General features: G+C 39.0%; 1 protein-coding gene across 2 annotated transcripts in view; it reads right to left on the minus strand.

The window, feature by feature from the left end:
* Window positions 1-21,743, minus strand: part of PLCB1 (phospholipase C beta 1) — a 408,321-nt gene that overhangs the window by 52,920 nt on the left and 333,658 nt on the right. For both annotated transcript variants that reach the window (XM_042789375.1, XM_042789376.1), the window contains exons 25-31: window positions 21,590-21,643; window positions 20,041-20,260; window positions 16,069-16,249; window positions 13,822-13,898; window positions 13,641-13,730; window positions 11,308-11,365; window positions 10,058-10,144 (exon numbers count right to left, since the gene is read on the minus strand). In XM_042789375.1, coding sequence (XP_042645309.1) covers window positions 10,058-10,144; window positions 11,308-11,365; window positions 13,641-13,730; window positions 13,822-13,898; window positions 16,069-16,249; window positions 20,041-20,260; window positions 21,590-21,643 — 767 coding nt within the window. The remainder of the gene's footprint in view (window positions 1-10,057; window positions 10,145-11,307; window positions 11,366-13,640; window positions 13,731-13,821; window positions 13,899-16,068; window positions 16,250-20,040; window positions 20,261-21,589; window positions 21,644-21,743) is intronic.

Here is a 21,743-nt window from a genome sequence, read left to right on the forward strand (position 1 = left end):
TACAAGAGTTTAAAATTTGCCTTGAGCATCCTTGAGCTGGGCTCCATATCTAACCATGTCTGGATTAGTTAGGCTTCCCCTTCCTGGACACATTCACTTATTCCACACAAAGCTTACAAATCTCTAGGACTCCATAAAAGAGATCATTTACAGGTACAAAGCTGTAGTTTATGTGCTTAGTCACACTCCACAATCTCTTGGCAAGAACCTCCTTCCAATCAATGGCTGAATCATACGGAACTTATGGAGTCACTACAGTCAAACCTAAACACTAGCATCATCCACAACTACTGTATGATGTAACTATGGCAATTATATGCAACTACTGTCAGAAAATGCTGATTTGTTGGAAATGAGTCACAGGAGAAATTTAGTGAAGGGTAATCTTTCGGGGAACAACTTTCCCAGCTATTCTGCTACTGACTAAAGAGGGCTGACAGACCCTTGAAAGATGCACCCACGTAGCACGGGGAGTACATGCTGAAACGTGGCTGAGATGCTGGTTTCCCTGTCACCATGGATGGGAATGCACTTTCTCTTCCTTCTGGATGTGCAGGGTTTTCTTCCCCTACCAAGCTCAGTACTCTTAAGCTTCTGGGAAAGATACTGAATCTCAAACCAACATTTTCTTGTTGCAGAAATTTTTGTTGTTTCTAAAAACAAACAACACCCCCGATCAGAATTAGGGTTTTCTTCATGATTCTAAATATACTTTTTAATCTAGGCATACTTTTGAAACTCTCACACTACTTTTGTTATTTCTGTTGCCCTTTCTACTAGCATATTTACTGCCCTAGAGTGTCTCACTGTAAGTAAGATAAGCTCAGCACCCATCTTGTCCTGAGTGTACTAATAAAAGTAGCCTACATCTTTAACGTATACTGCAAATATGCACTACTACCTCATTTACAGAAATGCAGTATTATTTTCATTAGCAGCTTTGATTTGCAGACTGATTCTGCACAGAGACATAAGCACCATTTTAACAAATGACTTCCACATACAAAGTTGTTCATATACTATAATTGTTGCAGGACCAAGTGACTTTAATTCTCTTTTCATGAAAGAACATATTTTTTCCCCATTTCATGCATTTTAAAACATCTCTCTAATGAGTTCATATACTAAGCATTAATATTTCTTTCAACATTTTTCCATTAGCTGTGTCAAACTGAATCTCTTGTCATTTGTCATGCTGCACTGAAGCTCTGATAATTAACAAATATGTTGCTGCGGTTGCTCAGTGATGAATGCAGTTGCATAAGAGCATGTGGTTTTGCCTTTGTGGCATTTCTTGTTCAGTCTGACTCTGACTTAGAGTGACGAACGTGTGTATGAGATGCTACATATGCACTATTTTTGAAGTGTCTGTGCATGCTACCATGCATTTCATATATACTTTGTACACACCATGTATAATTCAGGTTATGTTTTATAATGTATTTTCATAGAGTACTACACCAGCTCATGAAAAGGTGAAGGGGAGTCAACAGCTTGTTGGTGTCCTGCTGCTCACTTGAAGATTTAGCATGCAAAGCACTTGCCTTTGCACAATCACTATTTCCCTAGCAGGGACTTCTCTCATCAGGTGTATATATTACACAGTCTAAGCTAAACATCCTGATGCAAAATGTTTGCAGTTCCTGGCTTCTTAAACTTTTTCACATCACTTTCAGTTGTTTGGTTTTGGTTTCTTTTTTTTTTTTTTTTTTTTTTTTCCGAGATAATAATGTCAACACACCAGTTAGTCGCATGCTCTTTTTTTCTCACAGGCAGTTGCTATCTCGCAGCTTGCTGGCCACCTGTCTGCACTTTGGGAAATTTTTACTGTGGAAAACAATAAATGCTAAAGCACAGTGAGTGTGAGAGTGGGTCACAAGGGCACAGGTTACTGAGTGACAGCTGGGATTTTGCTTTAACCTTAACAGATGAGCTCGGCAGTTGAGCAGAGACCGGGATAGTGCAGATGAAAGTGCTTTGAGAGGCTACAGAGAACAGATAAGGGGCCTTTTAATATTACACTATTGACTGCAGGTTAGTATTTTCTTGTCATCCTGAGCCACCTGCACAGAGGAGCATCTTCTGCAGAGACAAAGTGCTCTCTCTAGGGTGTTATCATCCTGAACTTGACTTTGCAGAAAGAAGCAATGTATTAAATTTTCACATCTTTTTACCAGTTTTTTTTCTTCAATCTGTGGTAAAATACACTGCGGTATTCTCTGCATAGGAAATTCACTTGTTTTGAGATGGATTAACTATTTACATTGTTAAAATTAGAAGTTAGGTCTACTTTAGTAATTTATGTTACAAAGAGGAAAAAGATAGTTTCTACTTTTCTATGTTTATTACACAGTTGATAATTTTAATGGCAATTTATTACTTCCTTTTTCTCCCTTTAATTGAACTCCCTCCTAGCTCAAAATAAGCGTGTAAGAGAGTTAGATTAACAGTACAACACTGTAAAATCAGTTACTGTACAAAAATGCAAGCCATTTTCTTGCTTTTAACAAGTGGGGTGGTTTGCACATGGATATGGCGTTCAGAAACAACAGGCCCAACTGCAAGAAAACATGGTCTGCTCTGCCCTTCTGATGGATCACCATGGCAGCGGTCTGTTATGCATCGGGGACACGCATATTTTTACCTGCCTAATGGTAAATAACAAGACATTTATTGCTTATTACTCATAACTGGTTGGGCTAATGTATCCTCCCATCCGACACCTCCACGATATTGCAGATGCCAGCAAGGGGCGGCAGGAGCACGCGGCGTGCCCTGGAGGAGCAGTATGGATGCCATACGCTGCCCTGCGCTGCTGCGGCTCTTGGCGGATGCAAAGCTGGGTGCCTCTCTGAAAGCCAAAGGGGCCTCTCAACCACGTACCTCTGCCCAAACGGGACTGTGCTTTCTGCTGAGGAGGGGAGGGAATTGAGGGGGGGGACACACACGCTGCCTCTGAATTCAGGTGTACAGGGCGACCTCTGCTTTCCCTCCAGCCAAGTGGGAGTTTCTGAGTGGCGGGGACCTCTCTCGGCGTTGGGCGGTATCCCACAAAGCCGGACACCAGTGGGGAATAGCTGGGGACACAGGATAGTCTAAGCTCTGCTTTGGGTTTTGTTTGTCTTATGTGTTATCAGGAAGGCTAATTAAATAACTAACGACAGTGGGCTGAGACATCAGCCGCGTGCTTATCTGATATAGGTAAAATAAGGAACGGATTCATTTGTGCAAATTAGAAAAAAAAAACCAAAATAGTGAGGTTTCTTTTTTTTCAGGAAAAAGTCTTAAATTTCTGCCTTTTTTTTAAAAAAAAAAACCCAAACAATTTCTGCATACCCTTTTGCCCACAGGTGATAGCTGAATTCTGAAATCACTTTTCTTAAAAAAAACCCTTCACGGTTCTTATTTATTAGCATGTTATCCAGGAAAATCTCACAAACTTTCACAAATCAAATCTGTCTGCCACATGAGCCCCATTATGGACCGTACTCTTGCCTTCACTAATATCAGTTTAAATCACCAGTGACTGCTAACTGCATAATGTTCGTTTTGATTTACACTAGTGCAAAACTGAAAAAAAAAGTTTGCTCTTTCAAGTAATTTATTCTCCATTTTTTCTGTGGCTCCATATCAAATCCAAGATTTTCTCTGACTTCCAGTATATGAGCCACATGAGAAAAGTATCACCCTCTATCAATAAACTCCAATCTAAATTTCTTACATTTTACCCTCACATCCCATTCATTAAAATATTTTTTTTATGTTTACATTTTTCCTACAAGGGGTTTGTGACATTTTTACTTAAAGGAAGTGATATCAGAATTCATTAAAATAAATTTAAAAAGAATTTTGCATATTCACACTTGAAATGTGATGCTGTTGATTTGAAAGTTAGTGTTCCCAAGACATATGTGTATGTGCTAGATCAACACTGGAAGACATTCAAGTAACACAATAAATATCACCTCCACTTATTAGATGCATCTTTTGTGACCCAATATCCATTTCTCACACTGTAAAATTTATACTGCTGGAAAAAAAAACCAATCATTTAAAATGTGGATTTGTGAAGAACAAGCAAATAAGCAACATCTTAATTGAAAATAATCCTTTGAGCATCCTGTTATTTGGACTGAAGTCTTTTGATCTCAGTCCTAGTGATCAGCTAGTCACTTCACAGAACTCAAGGGAGTTTTATTGGTATAAAACAGGCATAGGGTAAAGGTCAGACTATTTAATTTTAACGAGTAAAGTGAGATCACTTACTATTCAATTTACAGGCTGAAAGTGCATTTTGCAGTGTTTATCCATTGGGGAAAACAGTAAAAAAGAGACAACCCTAGTTTCCCCCCTAAAATACTCCGCAACTGGGGACTGCTTAGCAAGTGTACTAATAAAACATTTAAAGAAGCATCAAGGCGTAAACTACTCAAAACTTATCGGATAATGAGGTTGACAGTCACTTAGGATTTGATCCTGAGAGATGCTGAGCAAAGTGCCAAGATCCTCAGGTGAACAGTCCGTGAAAACTGCATTCTTCACTTTAAATGCAAGCTCTGGTCCAGAAGTTGGAAGATGCCAGATCAAGTCACAGGGAGATTTGTAAATCTCAGTCTAGAATTTTTATTTTTATTTTTAAAATATTCCTTTAAAATATTTGTTGTTCACTGAGGCTAAGAAAATTCCATTCATTTCTCCATGCTGTTGCCTATTTAATGAGGCAGAGAAGCATTTTATTATTCCCCTCTGATGAATATACAAGCACCAAAACCCAAAGCTGAACAGTGAATCAAACATTAAATTATTTCAATCCTCTTAATTCTCTGCTTTTTTTGGCAGATAATGCCATAAGTCATTTTAGCTTAGCAGCCACAGATTCAAGAGAGATTTCTTTTTAAACTTAGGGAATGCTTAAATTGAATGAACTAACAAAATAATTTTTACCCAAACAGGGAGAAAATAAAAGGAGAAATTTTCCAGTATTACACTGGCTATCAACTCTTTTCATGTCTTTTTGCAATGAGTCTGAATACTACTTTAGGAGGGCGACTTTCCCCCATTCAATGCAATCCATGCAAAGAAAAGTTCCATGAAATTCAGTAAACTGAAATAACTTTTTCCTCCAAACTTCTTCCCCAGAATTCTTGAAGAGTTGCCTGTGGTTGAACTGGAATGTATTTGGAAGCGTTTGAAGTAAGTGCAGCTAGCCCAAAAGACAGTCTGGCTTCCTACAGAGGTGCAAAGGATAAAAAAGTGATTGTGGTAGACAGTGCATTGTTGTTGTGAATTACGCAGTGAGCTGAAGTGACACTGGAATAGTCATCAAAGTTCCTAAGAGCTTCTCTCTTCCAGATGAGCTAATACAGTGGCTCTGAGCTCTGAGGCTAACTGAAATAAAATCTAAAAGTGCTGTAAAATACATTTGCTGCATTTGACTTATTTCTAAAGTTAGAGCAGTGATCTTGCTGACCCTATCGTCAGTAGCAGTTCCATTTAACTCAGTGACATTATCTGCATGAAGATGATCACAAAGTTTTACCTAAATCGCATATGACAAGCTGCAACCTTTGCAAAGATCAATGTGTTTTTAAGAATCCTAAGAAATCAGAAAGCATTGATCTGAAATCTATGAAAGCATTCACTGGGTTTTCAAATATCTTCATTTAAATAACATGCAGAGGGAAGGAGTCTTTGTCCAGCCTTGTTTCATTAGTAGGCTTACACGATATGTGACTGTTTGTAAAAGTAGCCAGCCCTGAGAAGAAAGACCTCGCAGGTCCTTTCCAGCCCTACGTAATGGAAGGAAGACACTGGAGTTATGAGAGGCTTACTACTGTAAAGGATCAGCATTTTGTTAATTTTTCTATAACTTGAATATGTAACATTTTATGTCCCCATACATTTTTCAGGTACAGTGCTAGTATTAATTATTGATTGAATGTAGAAGTGTCGACTCCTATTGGTGCAATTAATAACACATATCAAATTGGGAGATAATAAATGTGTGTTCTTTTAAAGTGAGTTACTATTCATCAGATGCTGGTATTTTCCATTATCAAGAACTGATTTATAATTTTTAAAAATTCTTTTAATTATACTTTTTGAGGAGAAAGAGGGGTTTTATACCTTAGGGCTGTATTCCCTTAATTAATTTGAAAGACCATAGAGGTGCAACATTTAGCGGAAAGATTGCACAGCTTATGGTGCTTCTGTAGAGCTGTTGGACCTTTTCCCACAGATGAAGCCTCCCCCTGAATAGCACCATTTTCCACATCTCTGCAGGAGCCCACACCATCTGGCAGGCACTGGATAAGCTGCGGTTGTGAAGAGTAGAGTAGGTATGAGAAGAAACATGAACATGGGCTACAAAATGAGAAACCAGGAGTTACATCTTCCTTGACAGCTGGGGCTGTAAGAATTTGGTCTACTGAAGCCAAAAGAGTCCAGTTAACTTGTCTGGGAGTGGGAGCTGACCGCAAGAGCACAGGAGTCTCAGCTACTATATTGATGTTTAAGTGTAACTCTGACCCATGAGCACAAATAACAAAAATCTCATTGATTTCAGTTAGAGGAGGCTTGGGTCTATTTACTGTAATTGAGTCAATTCTCAGAAAAATAATTAATTCCTTGTCATGTCCCACGTGCATTGATTTTTGTAATTACAATGAAATTGGGGGCAAGGGTGGAGGGGAAGGTAAAGCACTCCATTGGTGTTTAATTTGATGCACAAGATGTCAAGGACAAAGAAACTGAGATGCAGTGACCATGCCTATCCTTGATGTACTCCTCTGTGCTTAGATAACCAGTGTCAGACACACTCTGCAGTGGAGAATGTAAAATCACACACTGCTCTAATGTACAGAATTCAGTACTGTGGTGTAAAGAGCTGTTTTTCTACAGCAGCCTCCACAGCACACAGAAAAGATGCCCAAGGGGAAGAAGATAAGGACAGGACAAGCTTAATGTGTATCAGTGACTAAGAGGAGGAGACAAAGAATTAGAATGGGGGAGAAAAAAATACAAGCTGTTGCTGATAATAAAGCTGCTAGTAGATAACATAGGGAACAAAAAAAAAAAAAAAAAGGGAGCGAGAGAAAGGGAAATATGTATGGCCTTGCTTGTTAATGATGCTGTTAGGAAAAAGACAGCGGCAGGAGAGCATTTGAACTTTGTTTCCACTGTGCTCTCACTAAAATGGCAAGTTAGAAATTTTTTGACCTAGAGTCAGTCAGTATTTGACTTCTTAATTAGGTGATAGTCTCCTTTTCGAAACACGTCTGTGGGAGCAGCTGGCCTGTTTCCATACACACACACACACACACACACACACACAGATTTGATGATAATACTCAATTTCCAGTTTCTAAAGCACCAGAGATTAGTTTGTCATAAAGATATCCTCATTACTTACACAAATACAGTATGGCATTTTGGGTCATTAAAGCTAATGCCTACACTGACTTTAGCAGGACCACAGAAACCCAGGAACTATTTCCAACCTTTTGCCTGAAAGTATCAGTTCAGGAATTAGTCTCCAACTCTTATATGAGTAAAAAAAAAGCTTTTTCTTACACAATAGCCCTGCAAATGAAAGCTGCAAAGCAGTCTCACATCCAAACATTAAAAAGAAACTATATATACGAGGGAAAGGCAGAGTTAAGGTGTAAATCTGTCTGGAGTTAAGTACTTTCATTTAAACACATGACATTTTAAACAGAAAGCAAGCTCTCTGCCTCTACTACAGGGAACTAATCTGCATCCAGCTTTTGCAGTTTCTAAAAGCTGTTGTCTAAAATGTCAGCACTCTAAGGCAAATTTTCTTCTTCTGAACTACACACAGCACAACAGAGGAAGCTGCAAACTCATACTTTAAAACAAAGTTAAAAAAATCTCACTGGTGTGGCAGTCTGTTGGCAGTACTTCGCAAAACGATATTCTTCCTGGCTATGACAGAGCTCTGTGCACGAAGTCATAACACATCAAACTCTGAATCAGTAATAAATAACCAAATGACACTGACTGATGATGGCAAATCTGTCTCCAATGGAATTATTGGTAAAAATACTAAAAATTCTTTCCCTCTTCAGTATATTAAACTCTTTGTTTAGAGGTTGAGTTGATACTTCCAGAAAACACTTTTAACATAGCTAGCCTGAATTTTAGTGGATGTTTGAATACTGAGGCACGAGAGACCAGCCTGTCAAAAAAGCTGTCCTTAGAAAGGCTGCTGTTTGCATAAAATACATTGGTTCTTCTCATCTGGGAAGTAATTTGATCTATTTTATATCATATGCCCTGTCACTAAGGAAGCAAATGTGGGTATGAAATATGAAAATGCAGTAAAACATAAAAAGGGACTTAATAAAATGAGTAATTATGTTTTGCCTATATCCTCTCATGCCAGCAAGAGGCACATACCCTCATAAATTCAGCAAAGTCTGCCCATTTCTGTATGTGGGAAAGGAAAAAAAAAAAAAAAAAACAAACCAAACTGCAGCCAGGCCCTGTGAGGCACATAACTGCAGAGGGTTTTCTCGGGAGAAGTAGAGAGCACTGCCCGAGGAGCGCTGATTACCCCAGCGCTCTAACGGACGGCCAGATTCAGGGGACGGTGAGGGATCTGGAGCTGCTCTGTGCCATCACCTAATGCTTGGCATGTGGGCAGCTGATGGAAGAGTCTGACGCTACCGGTCCAGCATAATCTTTCAAAATGCAAACCAAGTCCTTAATGACAAATTTTCAGTGCTTTATGCTACTTCTCAGCAAATTGATAAATAAAAAAAAAAAAAAATAATCAAGAAAAAAAAAGAAGAAAGGACACAGACACAGAGAGGTAATCAAGTGCCCAAGTATTTGTGAAAAGCCACTGTTAGAAGTACTAGCAGATTATTCTTTGAAATTTAAAATTCCAGCATTTAAATTCCAGTCTTTTTAGCTCACATGCCTGAGAAGCCCATGATCCTACAGCACCAAATATAAAATATAATACTGTCTATGGTCTTTACACCCAGATGCCCACAATATCAAAAAGTTCCAGCTTCTTTATAAACATGATTTTTAAAAGATGAGTAGAAAATCAGAAATGCAAACATTTTTATTTTTCCAAACTATTGTAAACTTCTAGCTATTCAGACCTTAGTCTAATTTATTTTCTGGATATTTCACAGAAGTGTTACGACAACACTGATTAGCTCACAACCAGTGCTAGAATTCAAGCTGTAATACAAGCACGGAAACATTAGGACTGTGGACACGGACAAGAAATGAAAAGTGAAGGCTAGAACACACATTTGAGCAAGTGCAGAAAACAATGAAAGCAGACATGACAAAATGGGCTGTGAAGAATCATACTGGGATATGAACTCTGCTGAAAACAAGTCTCCCTCTGTACAGAAGGGAGTTGTTATTATATATTTACCTAGGTCTTCCTACAGGAAAATTGTGTACAAGTGGAGGACTCTGAACCTTCTCCACTGAAGTCAATGACAAAACTACCACCAGGTTCAGTAGGAGCAAGAGTCAGCCCGCAATCTTTAGGATCAAAAATGATATATCACAATATTACATGTAGATGAAGTGCACAAAATCAAATGGAGGAAATCCAGCAAGCAATGTAGAATATTACGTACAATCATTCTGAAAATGCTCATTTTTTTTCACAAAAATATATCCTCATCAATTATCACAAATGTCTGCGGCAAGCATGCTAAAAAGATATCTCTTTTTATTTTCAATGTAAACTGTGTTTTGTTTTTGTACTACTAAAGCACAATGGAGTGAAGAGCACACTCTGCTGGTCAGAAGCACCATCTACACTGAAAGCTTTATAACAATGTGAGTACTGAAAAATAAGCCCCATTATATGACATCTGGGCTTGAAGTGGTGCTCCATACTAGGCTGCTACTTGATTTTTTTTTTCATGCTGAATATTGGAGACAATGGCTGTGATGCTATGAATGGACCTTCTCATGTTTAAACATCAGCCTACCTGCTGTAAGAGCTTTCTTTCCCGAAGGACATTTTTAGCAGTATAACTTATGTTCAAAAACTCTTTACCTTAGGCTTTTCATCCAGTATTTGCTGACGAATCTCCTTGTGTTTTTCTACAAGTTTCTCCTGTCTTTTACTCTGAGCATCTTCTAGCTGTAAGAAAATAGCAGAGAAACTCTTTTCAGAGATTGCACATCCTCACTTTCCCACCTCTTTCCCAACAAATATTTCATCCATCAAAACTAAAGTGTTATCATCAAAACTATGAATAATTCTAATATAAACTTACACACCACTGTCACAAGCATCCCTGAGCATAACTGTTCTAACAGTTGTGTGTGGACAAAACATATCTCAGATTTCACACATGGGATTTAGAATCAGAAATGTCTAAAGGACTTAGTGTAGACTTCTAACACTATTGAAAGCATAATGCATTTTTAAAAATCACATTATTTTGCTTTTATAATACAAGCTGTGTGAGATGGACCCTGTTCCCAGAAGAAGAGGATTTGCATCCTAAAGTCCTAAATAAACATGCTGATGAATTTTGGGCCTCATTTAATAAAGCACTTAGACATGGGTCTGACTCTAACAGGAATTAAGCATACTTAATTTTCTAATTCTTTAGGTTGCTTCCTGAACCAAGGCCTCTGTGACCAAAAATGGGCCAACTTTTGAACTGAACTCTCTCTGCACTGAAATGAAGAGAAAATTGAATAGTAGCATATGCTTCGTAGTGATTTCACATATCAAAACAGTGTGGTGCATACTTTCAGCCCAGTGTAAACCACCTTTGGCTTTAGAAAAGCAAATACTTGTAATGAAATTCTTTGACTTGTATTTACAGAACTCAGAACTTTTTTTTTTTTTTTTTTTTTTTTTGCATTTCAGCGATTGTACAAAAGTAATTAAGGTTAAAATATACTCTGCAATTAAATGTTTATTGACTTTCAGAGCTCCTTATGCAATCTTTGCATTCATGAGACAGCAAACCAATTAAAAAAGTTGGTACGTTTTCCATGAATGAACACAGGATATTCAGAGATGAAATCATAACTGCATTAAACCCGCCTCTTTCAGCACCACCCCCCAAACACTGACTATCAATTAATGAAGATCTGTCTGAAATTTCAGTTTTCCTTTAACTGGATTGTGAAGTCTACACTGCATCTGTTAGAAATCGGCACTTGCAGAATCTTTATACCAAAGCTTAGAATCTGCAGTTTAATATGATCTAAAATATGAAAGCTGATATTTTGCCCCCCAAATGAAAAAAAAAAAAAACCAAAAAACCAACATATGTCCCAACATACCCGCTTTATGTACTGCACCACCTCCTGGATATACGATCGTATCATTTCAGTTTTCTCTCTGGGGAGAAGCAATCAACAAGTTATTGTCATCAAAAAGATCACGCCAATATATTTTAATCGCCCGCAACTCCTTTGTTGGCTTTGTTTCACGTGTAGGGATCTGACTACTGAACTTTTATCCACTTCCTGAATGTGCCTTTTGTAACAGGCTGCATCTTTACTGTCTGACCGTCTCAGACTTGCCCATGACCTACCACAACAAAACCCCTGCTCCTTCACAACGGGCTGTTCCCGGTGTGCTGCCACGTCTTCACAGTGATGGTGGTGTTCCTTAAGGCCCGAGTGTCAGCCTAAGAGCGTGCACTATCATCAGCAGATGCACACTGCCACATTGTGGCACGCTATATAGTGGAGAAATAGTCTCTGTCAGTGAGCAGACGCTGCTGGTGGCATCTCAGAGACAACGGCAAAGTTCCCACCAAGAGCAGGGCAAACTTGACTTCGGTCTCCAGCTCTGCTGTGTAAACCACACAAAGCTGAACTTGGAGGAAATAACTGAGCCTTAAGTGAAACTGTGAGAAAGTTACTAGATAGCCACCGGTCAAAGGCTGAAGATGAGATCCCCCAAAGGGATAAATGCACATAAAATAACAATTTGTGAATACCTGAGTTGATCAGATTCAGGACAGCACTCTAAAACCTAATTGCCCCAGTCAAGAACAGTGAATTGCTGTTCAGCTGGCACTAAAATCTGATGGTTTTAGGTAGTTACACAAGCCCTGGGTGCATGTAGGAATTAGAAAAATTAAGGAAGAACAATTAATACAATGCGTTATCTCTGTGTAATATTCTTTCCCAAATTTGTGTAAAAGCTTTAAACAAACAACAGCCTAGCCCAGGTGACTCAAATGGGATTCATCAAAAGGTCTCACTACTCTCTGTCCTACTGGGAGAGTGAGGACAAACTGTGTCACTCAACAGAGGAAAGCTGAGTTTCCCATGTAGTTCCCATCTCACCTTTTCCAGGGGCTCTTTGAAAGCCGGGCAAAGGAAAGCCCGGGGGCAAAATGAAGAAAAATAAAAGGAAATCAAAAAACAAAGTTCTACTTGTCTGCTTCTAAGCCTTTCTCACTACTGTCTCATTAACTTCTCAGCAAATAATTTCCTATTGCAACTAATTTTTACTGCTATAACATTTTGTAATGTTTAACTACTTTTTTTTTTCTAATATTAATTCCATGTCCTCTGACCAGCTTTAACTATATTAAGTATTTCTCCTGCTTTTTCATAATCATTCTAATTTTATATTTTTATAGGACTTTTATTAAAATTCTATAATATCGATTCTTAAATTATCTGATGCAGTTCGTTGTGTGCGTGACTTTCTTTCAGTGTCACCAAATACACAGATTCTGTGTAGAGAGACCCCAAAACTGTATAAACCTTTTTACCCGTAGAAAACCAAATACAGTTCTGTCTTTGTTACTTGGTAAAACTCAGATATTCTAGATTTTGATTTTTTCTTCCTCCCGTGTTTTTAACTGTCCTTAAGTGCTACTAACGACTGGTAACAAGAATATCCCATCAAACAGTGCAAGATTAAAATGCTCCATTTTCTTTTTGAGCTGCTTGCCAAAACGAATGAAGGACAAACAAAACTAGAAACTGTGCCTTTGGGAAGAATAGAATCAGCTTGCACAACTACAGTTTGTACTGTCTGGTGGTGTGTAAATCGAATTCATATTCCTGTCCCTGTCCACAGAATCTGCCCCCTCAGAGCTCAGCCTTCCTCTCTCTTCCACCCAAAGTGTTGGCACACTGCATAATACTGTCACTGGAAGAGAATCAGTAGCACGGCATCTGAGGAGAATTTATCACAAAAGCAGAGCAAATGTACTCTGTGTGTTGCTGCTATTTTTTCTGGAGAACAGCTTTAACAGAGTTAAGATAACTCACAAATAAAAACCTAAGTTAAGGTGAAATCAAACCCTGCAGGAACTGAAGCCACCAAGTCTATTTATACCCAGAGGAATAGCGTCTGGATTAACAGAACCTTGGTGAATCACTGCCATGCCACTCACAGGCATGTCCCCATCTGCACCTTTGCAGCTGACCCAGACTCTCAATACTCACAGAACAGGAGATTAGATTAGTCCCAGGAAATTAAATTAGTATCAGCGGAAGTAAGAAGGACTCCACTGCTCTGGGGAGGTATTACAGTCTGACTAAAAGCTGACTTGTATTTAGGGTTGGGACCTTTCTTTGATTTTTCAGTTGTGAAAAATCTTGTCTCCTCATAACATATAAGTATATGGATTTAGGGATATACTTACTCTTCCATCTGATTTTTATCCTTGGATTTTGCTTCTGTGATTTTCTCCTGCCTCTTCTTGTCCATTTTTTTCTTCAATTCTTTCTTTTCTCTAGAGCATAAAAAATAAAGGCAAGTTCAAAATGTATCTAAACAGAAACCACACAGAGTAGTAATCAATTATAAGGGGAATAGCACCTTACTTTTCACATGTTTCTTTCAGTTTCTTTAGCTGGCTGTTCTGACACTCCTCTGCTACATCTGTCAACTTCTGAATAAGCTACAAAAAAAAAAAATCCCAAGAAACAAAAATCTGTATTTTCAGCTAAACATCATACATGCATCTAAGTTTCTTCAAAAGTCTGTAGCAGACATGAAAGTGTTACATCGTTCCCTGATTAATTACAAATGATCAAAGGCCAGTAAACATTCTTATTAGTGTAAATGCATTCTTAACTTGTGTAGTTCAGCCAGACTTGTGTGTGTCCAACTTCCACAGAAACTGCTACTTCTCTGTGCATCAAGGTGACATAGTTCCAGAATATTAAATGTAAAACCAAAATATATATTGCAGATTTTACCTTTGCTAGGAATTAAAATGCCTGTGATAATTCACAAATGGTCACAAACTGAATTTACACAATATAAAGTGTGAACTGAATTCCTGTGCCACTGAATATTCAAGGTGTTTTGTGAGTGCTGAAAACATTTCTCTTGCACTGAGCATCATTACATGGAACAGCTTGGACTTCAGGATGGTCAGGTAGATATTGAAAATTCATGCATGATAGCTAAAAAAGCTAAGCACAGATAAGCATAGCCTACATTTTGATTGCAGAATCGTGGATTCAGAATATATGAGCTGTTGGTTCGAAATCTGCTGTGCAGCGCTGGGTCCAATCTCATTCTTGTGGAAACTGCTAGCAAAAAGCATGCTTGTGGTGGTGATGCTGATGGGAGAGACACATGGACAGGGCTTGTGCGCAAGTTCAATGAATGGTGAATTAAAGTGGGAAACAGGACCGATTTGGTATGATCACCCCCTCTATTTTAAGTCTGTTTCTGTAAAATAATCCTCTCCGAATGATGAGCCAGAGAACGTATCATCATGCCTAGCTAGTCTGATCTGACTTTTCATTCCTTAGATAAAAGAAGAAAGATACCAACAACAGGCTCTCCTCCAAAAGAAAGACATCAGAAAGAATCGCTCAGCTGCAAGGCAGATTTTAATTGGAATATTAGCTCCTGCACAGCTCAGAGGGAAAACTGTCTGTGCTAAAAAATGAGTTTATCCTGACACTTCCTAACTGGACAATGCTGAAAATATAACTTGGCTTTGAGAAACGCCATTTCCCATTTTGGAATGAGAAATGAGTTAGCTTGTAATAAGCCCAACTACGTGGATCCAAAATGGTTAATTTTCATAACAATTAAAATCTCTGAGATGCAGGCAACAACTGTTACTGGAAACGTGGGCTCTCTCCCTGCGGCACAGGTAATCGTGTCCATGCACCCACACTGACGCAGCTGTGACTCACACACAACTGGTGACAAGCAGGGCACCACGTGGGAACCGCAGCTCCGTGCTATGAGCCATGGATTTGTGAAAAGGCCTTGCTGAGCGATATCCACACATATCACTCCTCTGACCTGCTATTTTTGGAGGGCAGGGCAGAGTAGACAAATCACTTCATCCAACAATAATGAGGCAAACCACATTATAATAGAAAAAAAATTGTGAAGAGAGGATTGTCTGGAGTTGAGAAACAGTTTGCACTCCCATAACACCCTTCTAAAATGTTCTTTTCTGCCTGAGAATATCCATCAGCATCAGCTGCCATCTGCCCAAGCTCCTCTATTTCAGCTCAGAGGGCCTATGATCCTGCTGTAGTTTTTAGCCAAACTCCAGCTGTAAAAACACAAGTTGGCTTAGTGTGAGGGATGCAAAATATTTCTTCAGCATATACAGATCATGTCCTGCATCGCTTTAAAGCAATCGTCTGCAACAGGAACACTGGCACAACTCTGTGCCCTCAGCAATATTTGAATCTATTCTCATTTACTTATTCTCATGGTGCTTCAATTTATTTTTCAGCTAATCCTGCCTCCTTGAGTGTTGCATGTTTAAAAAAGTGGCAGAACATAATGGGAAGACCATCCAAAAGCTGCAGTAAAGTGAGACTTACGTAAGCAGAGGTAAGGACTCTGCTTTAGCAGTACTAATAATCCTGTTGTCTTTCTGCCTTCTAGCCAAAGCCTTCCAAGTTGTTAGAAGTGTTAGTGACAAAGTGACACAACAACCCCTTGAAGTTGCAGCAGACCACGGAGAAATCAAGCTCTGAAATGGGCTCCAAATAAGAGGAAGGCCTACTTAATTATAATGTCATGCTGCTGCTTTCATTACTCACCCCGAGATCGCTAAAGAAAAGCAGATGATGTAACAAACGTACCAGCTTAATGTGCTCTCGTTTCTGGTACTTTTCACTGTAATACTGCTCCTGTCGGAGATTTAGCAGCTGCTGTTGTTGCTTCTCCTTCAGCTCAACTAGCTTCTGGGACATTTCAGAGTCGAGCGCAGCTAATTCCTGTTCAATAGTTGAAGAACTGTGGTCTGGGCTGCCCGTTTCAGATCTGCAAAGACACACACACACACACACACACATACCACCAAGGTCTAAGTCACTAGACATGTATACTCTGCCCCATATGTAAACCTGGCTTTTAAGGCCGCTGGTTATATGTAGCCCCTTAAGAAGTTTCTCAGCACCACATGTAGGGCCAGAAGATGATTTTAGCTCTAGTAAGTCCAATTTCATCTTTCAGGAAAAAAAATAGTGTTAAGTTTATTACTGGGATGGCTATTGCTCTTAAACCTCATTTTACTAACCCATCATGGTGGTGTGAACCAGACCTAGTATAAATGAGCTATAAATGCAACTGCCAAGTTTTCCCATAAACAGATGCCCATGGGACTGTTTATTCACTTCCAGACACATACTTTGAACTTCAAAGTTGCACAGTCCTCAGGAGAAATGGCAAATGCTAAGTCTTTTGAAAACTGAGCCATCCTTCCATGCACTTAGTGACAAATTTAGGAGCGCAACTTTACATCTGCATTTATAAAATCCTTACAATGGTAGGAACGTCCCTTTTTTGGGGATTTTCTCCCCGCTTTGGGAAATGCCATACATAGCACACACAGAAGAAAGTGGTCTATGGACTGCTGACTTTAGGAGGATAGTTAACACCCCAGTGGGGAGCAAACCTCAGAAAGGCAGCACACAGGACCAAAGGAAAAATATAATGAGGAAGCTAAAAAGCAGCATTAAGGAACAGTTTGTTGGGTTTTTTTCCTTTACTTAAGACAGAAGGAAGAATAGATGCAATTGTGAAATGAGACATGATGACACTAAACTGCCCAAGGAAAAAATAAGCAGCAAAAGCAGTGTCAACTCTCAGGCCAGCACTAAACTAAGCCCGAGAAAAATACATTAAAAAACCCCAAAAGATTAAGCTGTGTCCCCGCTCTGCTGCTGTGTTTACTGCTGTACTCAAGTGTTAAATCAGTTGCCTGGGAAACCTCAGAACAGTGCATCAGATGGACAAAACAGCAAAACCTTGAACAGAGAGGGCCGACACTGAGAAAAATGAGTTTGCTGCTCAGAAATTTGCAGGGATTACAGCGCAGAGAACTTGCTCCACTGGCTGCCTCTCTTCCCTCTCCCAGGTTCAAGTTTGCAGCTGCTGTCAATTAGAGTTACTTCAGCTGAAGTAATGTGGAGCTGCTGAGGATACAGTCTGAGGATACAAACCCCAAGGTAGCCTCTTTTTTATTTCTTGTATTTTTATTGTATTTGAATATTTTGTTAAGAGGTTAAGCGGTGTCAGTGTGATATGTGAGGATAATTTAAATAGAGAGCTAGAAGACAGCATTAATAAGCACTAAAATCAGCATAATATGCCATTACACTATACATTTTAAAGCTGACATTTCTCTTGTGTTTTGGGGAAAAAAAAATGAGGCCTATTTCTAAATGCTGGCTAAAATACTGTCTCTTAAGGGACATGATCATTAAAGAAACTTCAGAACACCACCAGCAAAACACCTGTGCATGTGTATAAATAAATGCTTCAGACTTCCTACAGAAAATGGCTTTACTGAATCTTGGCCCAATTTTAGACAAGGGCATGAAACATGGATTGCTTCTGATCAGGGACAACACATTTTTATGGTAATCTGTTACAGAGACTCCTGATGAAGTAGTGATTTATACTTTGCAGTTACAGGCAAATAGCTTCAGTAATAATTCCAAATGATAAAAATCCCCCTTTTTCTCGGGATGCAGTATTTTATTAGAAGTCTGCTGCTTGAGATAATATGTACTTGCAAGGTTGAAAATCCCTAAAAATATATTCCTGCCTTTTTAAAAATTCAACCTCAGACTTTTTAACCTTCAGATTTCTCTGTATCTGCACATAAAACTTCATGTCTCTGAAATTACTGTGACAGTTCCATGTAATAGACTGCAGGGTTTTATTGCCCAATATCATGAATGATTTATGGTCAGATCATAACGAAATGAAAAAAACAAAATTGTTTTTAGTGAAAGATAAATGAGTAATTTTATAAATAAAATAGAATACGCTAGAGAAAAGAAAGAAACATGACGTCATTTTGTCTACCACTATCTGTCACACACATTGATGATGGAAAATACAGCCGTTAAAATATCTCTGTGTGCAGTTGACAAGCAGTCATTAAGGGAGGTTGTTACACTCAAGTGTAGAGCCTGGAAGCCTGAAAACTGGCAACAGTTGAGGCCCGCTGAAGATAGATATATTATGAATGTTAAGCTCTTATAAAGCCCAATGACATTCTGTCATCAGGCAAGCATAAATGAATAAGCTTCTTCCTAGGGACAAGTTATGGCCTGAATCCCAGTCACTTACATTTAGAGGTACTATCAACAAGGTTGGCAGCCAGACCATGCTTGCAGCTTTTTTCTCTGCAGGCCTCCTACCAAAAAGTATCAAGTAATTTTTTTAATGTTCATTCAGTCTCTTCATATTTAAGAACTCCAGCTATATCAATTTAATTTAAAAGTTAAAAGGCTTTTGTGGTTATCTGATAAGTTTAAAAATTAAATTATCTTAAAATGAGAATGATGCACTAATGGGAGAAATAAAATTTAAACTGCAGCAGTGTCAGACATTGATTGTACCTGTGTGTGTATATGTTTTGCCATGAGTTAAGAACTGATCTTGATTAACATATAGTTCTTCACCATATGAACAAGACCATAATTGTGGAAATATTAATAAGTCATAACAGTCTTTGCATTTCAAACCAGTAATGATAAATACAACTTTCCTTTTTTATTACTACCTAAACAAAGAATATAAAAATTATATCAGCACACACAAGGAGATAGGGCAATGCAAGACTTAGAGATATCACACAGAAGGGGGGTGTGTGAAGAGGCAAAACCAAGCAATCATTAACAGATCCCCAAGTGGTCTGGATCAATCATAATTTAAACAGTAGTCAGCTATTAATAACTTTCAGGTGTTTCTTTCACCTAATTATATATCTGATGCTGCCTATTCTAGCATGTGTTTTTTTACAGGGCTCTAACTCTGAGACAATGTTCTTCATCCCCAAATTCAGAGTATCTGTATTTCCCATAAATAGCATAGAAGAGGACTAAGTTTTGTTCCTCTTTTGATACTTGGGTCTCTTCCACCACCAGACAGCACACCATGGTGGCCCAGAGTAAACCAATTGCTTAATATGGGCAGGACATCCATGTGTGTGCTGGCTTCTTGCTTGAAAAAGGAGCTACATTATAAAGTTATATTACTGTGGGGCAGAGGTTTCCATGGAACTGATACTCCTTCTTCTTAAGGAGGTCAGCATGGGAGAAGGTGGGGTGCTCTGATAAAATGTGCTGCAGTTGACCTGAGTAGGAAAGTAAAACACTTTATCCAGATAGGTTTGAGTTCTTCCAAGCTGCAGTCTGGTTCCTGAACTGTCCCAGTATGTAGGGAATGCCCTCTCACAGTTTGTGATTAAGCGCCCTACCTACCACTGGCTGCTGTTGCCTGTACAGCTGGGTCACCTACCCATACCAGCGGCCTAGGGAAAATTCCAAGATAAATATTGCATGCCCTCATGTACAGGGAAAGAGGCATAACATGGTGAACAACTTATCTGGCTTCTAGCAGAGAAGCAGCACATCATGAGGAGGGCTTTTTCTGATGATTTCCGTATCACAGGACCTGACTTCTTTTTACCTAGGAATCTTGCTGCTTTTGATTTTTTTCTGTGCTCTAATGTCACCTCCATATCAGTTGTCTACTATAAAAGCAGGCTTGAGTAAAGATCTCCCATAGCAAGAACAGGACAGGTATGTTCAACATACCTTTTCTTACTGTCTCTTTTTGCTGTTTTTTCTAAAACCGCTCTTCGTCGCAGGTAGTCATTTTGGATTTCGTTATACTTTGCAGTGTGCTCTTTGATAAGGTCAGTGGTTTTCTTGTGGTGCCTCTTTACAAGGTCCTTCATTTCCTTATAGTGCTTCTTCTGAAGCTTAACAAAAGACTTCTGTTGCTTTAGCTCCTCAATAGTCTGTGCTTCCACTTCTGCAATGATAATAACAAAAGCCACTTCAATTTGCTAATAATGTACAATTTCAATCAGAGAGCCCAGGAATTGCCATTATTAGGAATGAAACAAAGCATGCTTGTTTACTGCAGGTGGGTGAAATGTGCTAGCTTAAACTAACTGAGTACTTACTTGGAAATAAGCTAACCAGATTGAAAGTACTGTGGCAAATTTAATTGATATAAGGTAGGAAGTGAGACGAGAATTTAGAACACCAAGATGTAGAGCAAAATAAAAAACATGTACTTTCCTCAGCCCCTTTCAGAGGCAAAAGATTCCCATCAGCCCAACACATAAACCCAAGATCTTACATAGATATGGCCACAGATCCTTTTTGTACCCACTGTACCACCACTTAAAGTCTCCCTTCTCTCTGGGTGGGCTACATAACCCGCCGATGGCCAAACCCCCTTCACAAGCAGCACTTCAGCTGCCTGCTCTCCTGCCTTGGGCTGGGCACTGCCTGGCGGCATCTGTCCCTTGGGAGAGACTTCACTTCTCTCTTGATGGAGACCCTGCATAAAAAAAGTGTGCTGGAGGGAATGATGGTTTGCATGATCTGGGGTCACAGCTCTGGAAAAGCCAGACTGAAGACCCCTTTCCTGACAACAGACTGATTTTACGAGGCCAGCAGGTACTCCCACAATCTAGGACAGCCTCCTCCTACTCCACATGAGGGAGACTGAATAAGAGACAATCAACATGCTGAATTTCAAGGCTGTTATCTGTTTTCCACACCTATACAAGATTTGGACATGGAGTGGGTTCTAATATAGGAGAATGAGTATAAAATAAACTGATTTATGAGATTTGCAATCTAAACTCATTCCAAGCTGGAAAGCATGACTCCCAATTGAACAGTAGGGCACTATCCAACTGACAGGCCCGTTTGCTTAATGGAATGGTAATTTCAATTTTGTAGGAGCAAGGGGAACACTACAAGGCTAATGAAGATAAAATGGTTTCACTACTATTCACAATATTCAGAGCAAATTTAGCTTCTGTTCTCATTATAATGCTGGTCTTTTATCTGAATTGGGTGGTAATGTTGTGCTTGTGAAACCACAACAATGAGATATTTTTATAAAATTCCCTGTTTGAACCCAACACTGACCTCGTGAAACATGCTCAAACATTTAGTAACTTCTAAGCTGAGGAAAAAACCATGGTATGTATGTTTTCTGTGAGTTATTGCAGTCCTAATCACTCAAAGAAATGTCTAAGCCAGGTGGCCTATTTCATAAAAAATATGTTTCTCTTGACAAAGAAGTGTAACATTCATGCAGTGTAAACTGTGTATTTCTTACCTGTGAGGACACTCTGAATAAGATCTTCTGTCTTTGCAGGTGCTTTCACCGAACCTAGAGGTAAAAGAGATGACTAATTATAATCCTTTTAAAACAACAGCCATTATTGTGCTGCTTGATTGCTTATTAAAACATGGCAGGTGACACAGGACAT

Source organism: Tyto alba, unplaced genomic scaffold (assembly GCF_018691265.1).
Source record: "Tyto alba isolate M040663 unplaced genomic scaffold, T.alba_DEE_v4.0 Super-Scaffold_16, whole genome shotgun sequence".
In the NCBI taxonomy this organism is placed as follows: domain Eukaryota; kingdom Metazoa; phylum Chordata; class Aves; order Strigiformes; family Tytonidae; genus Tyto; species Tyto alba.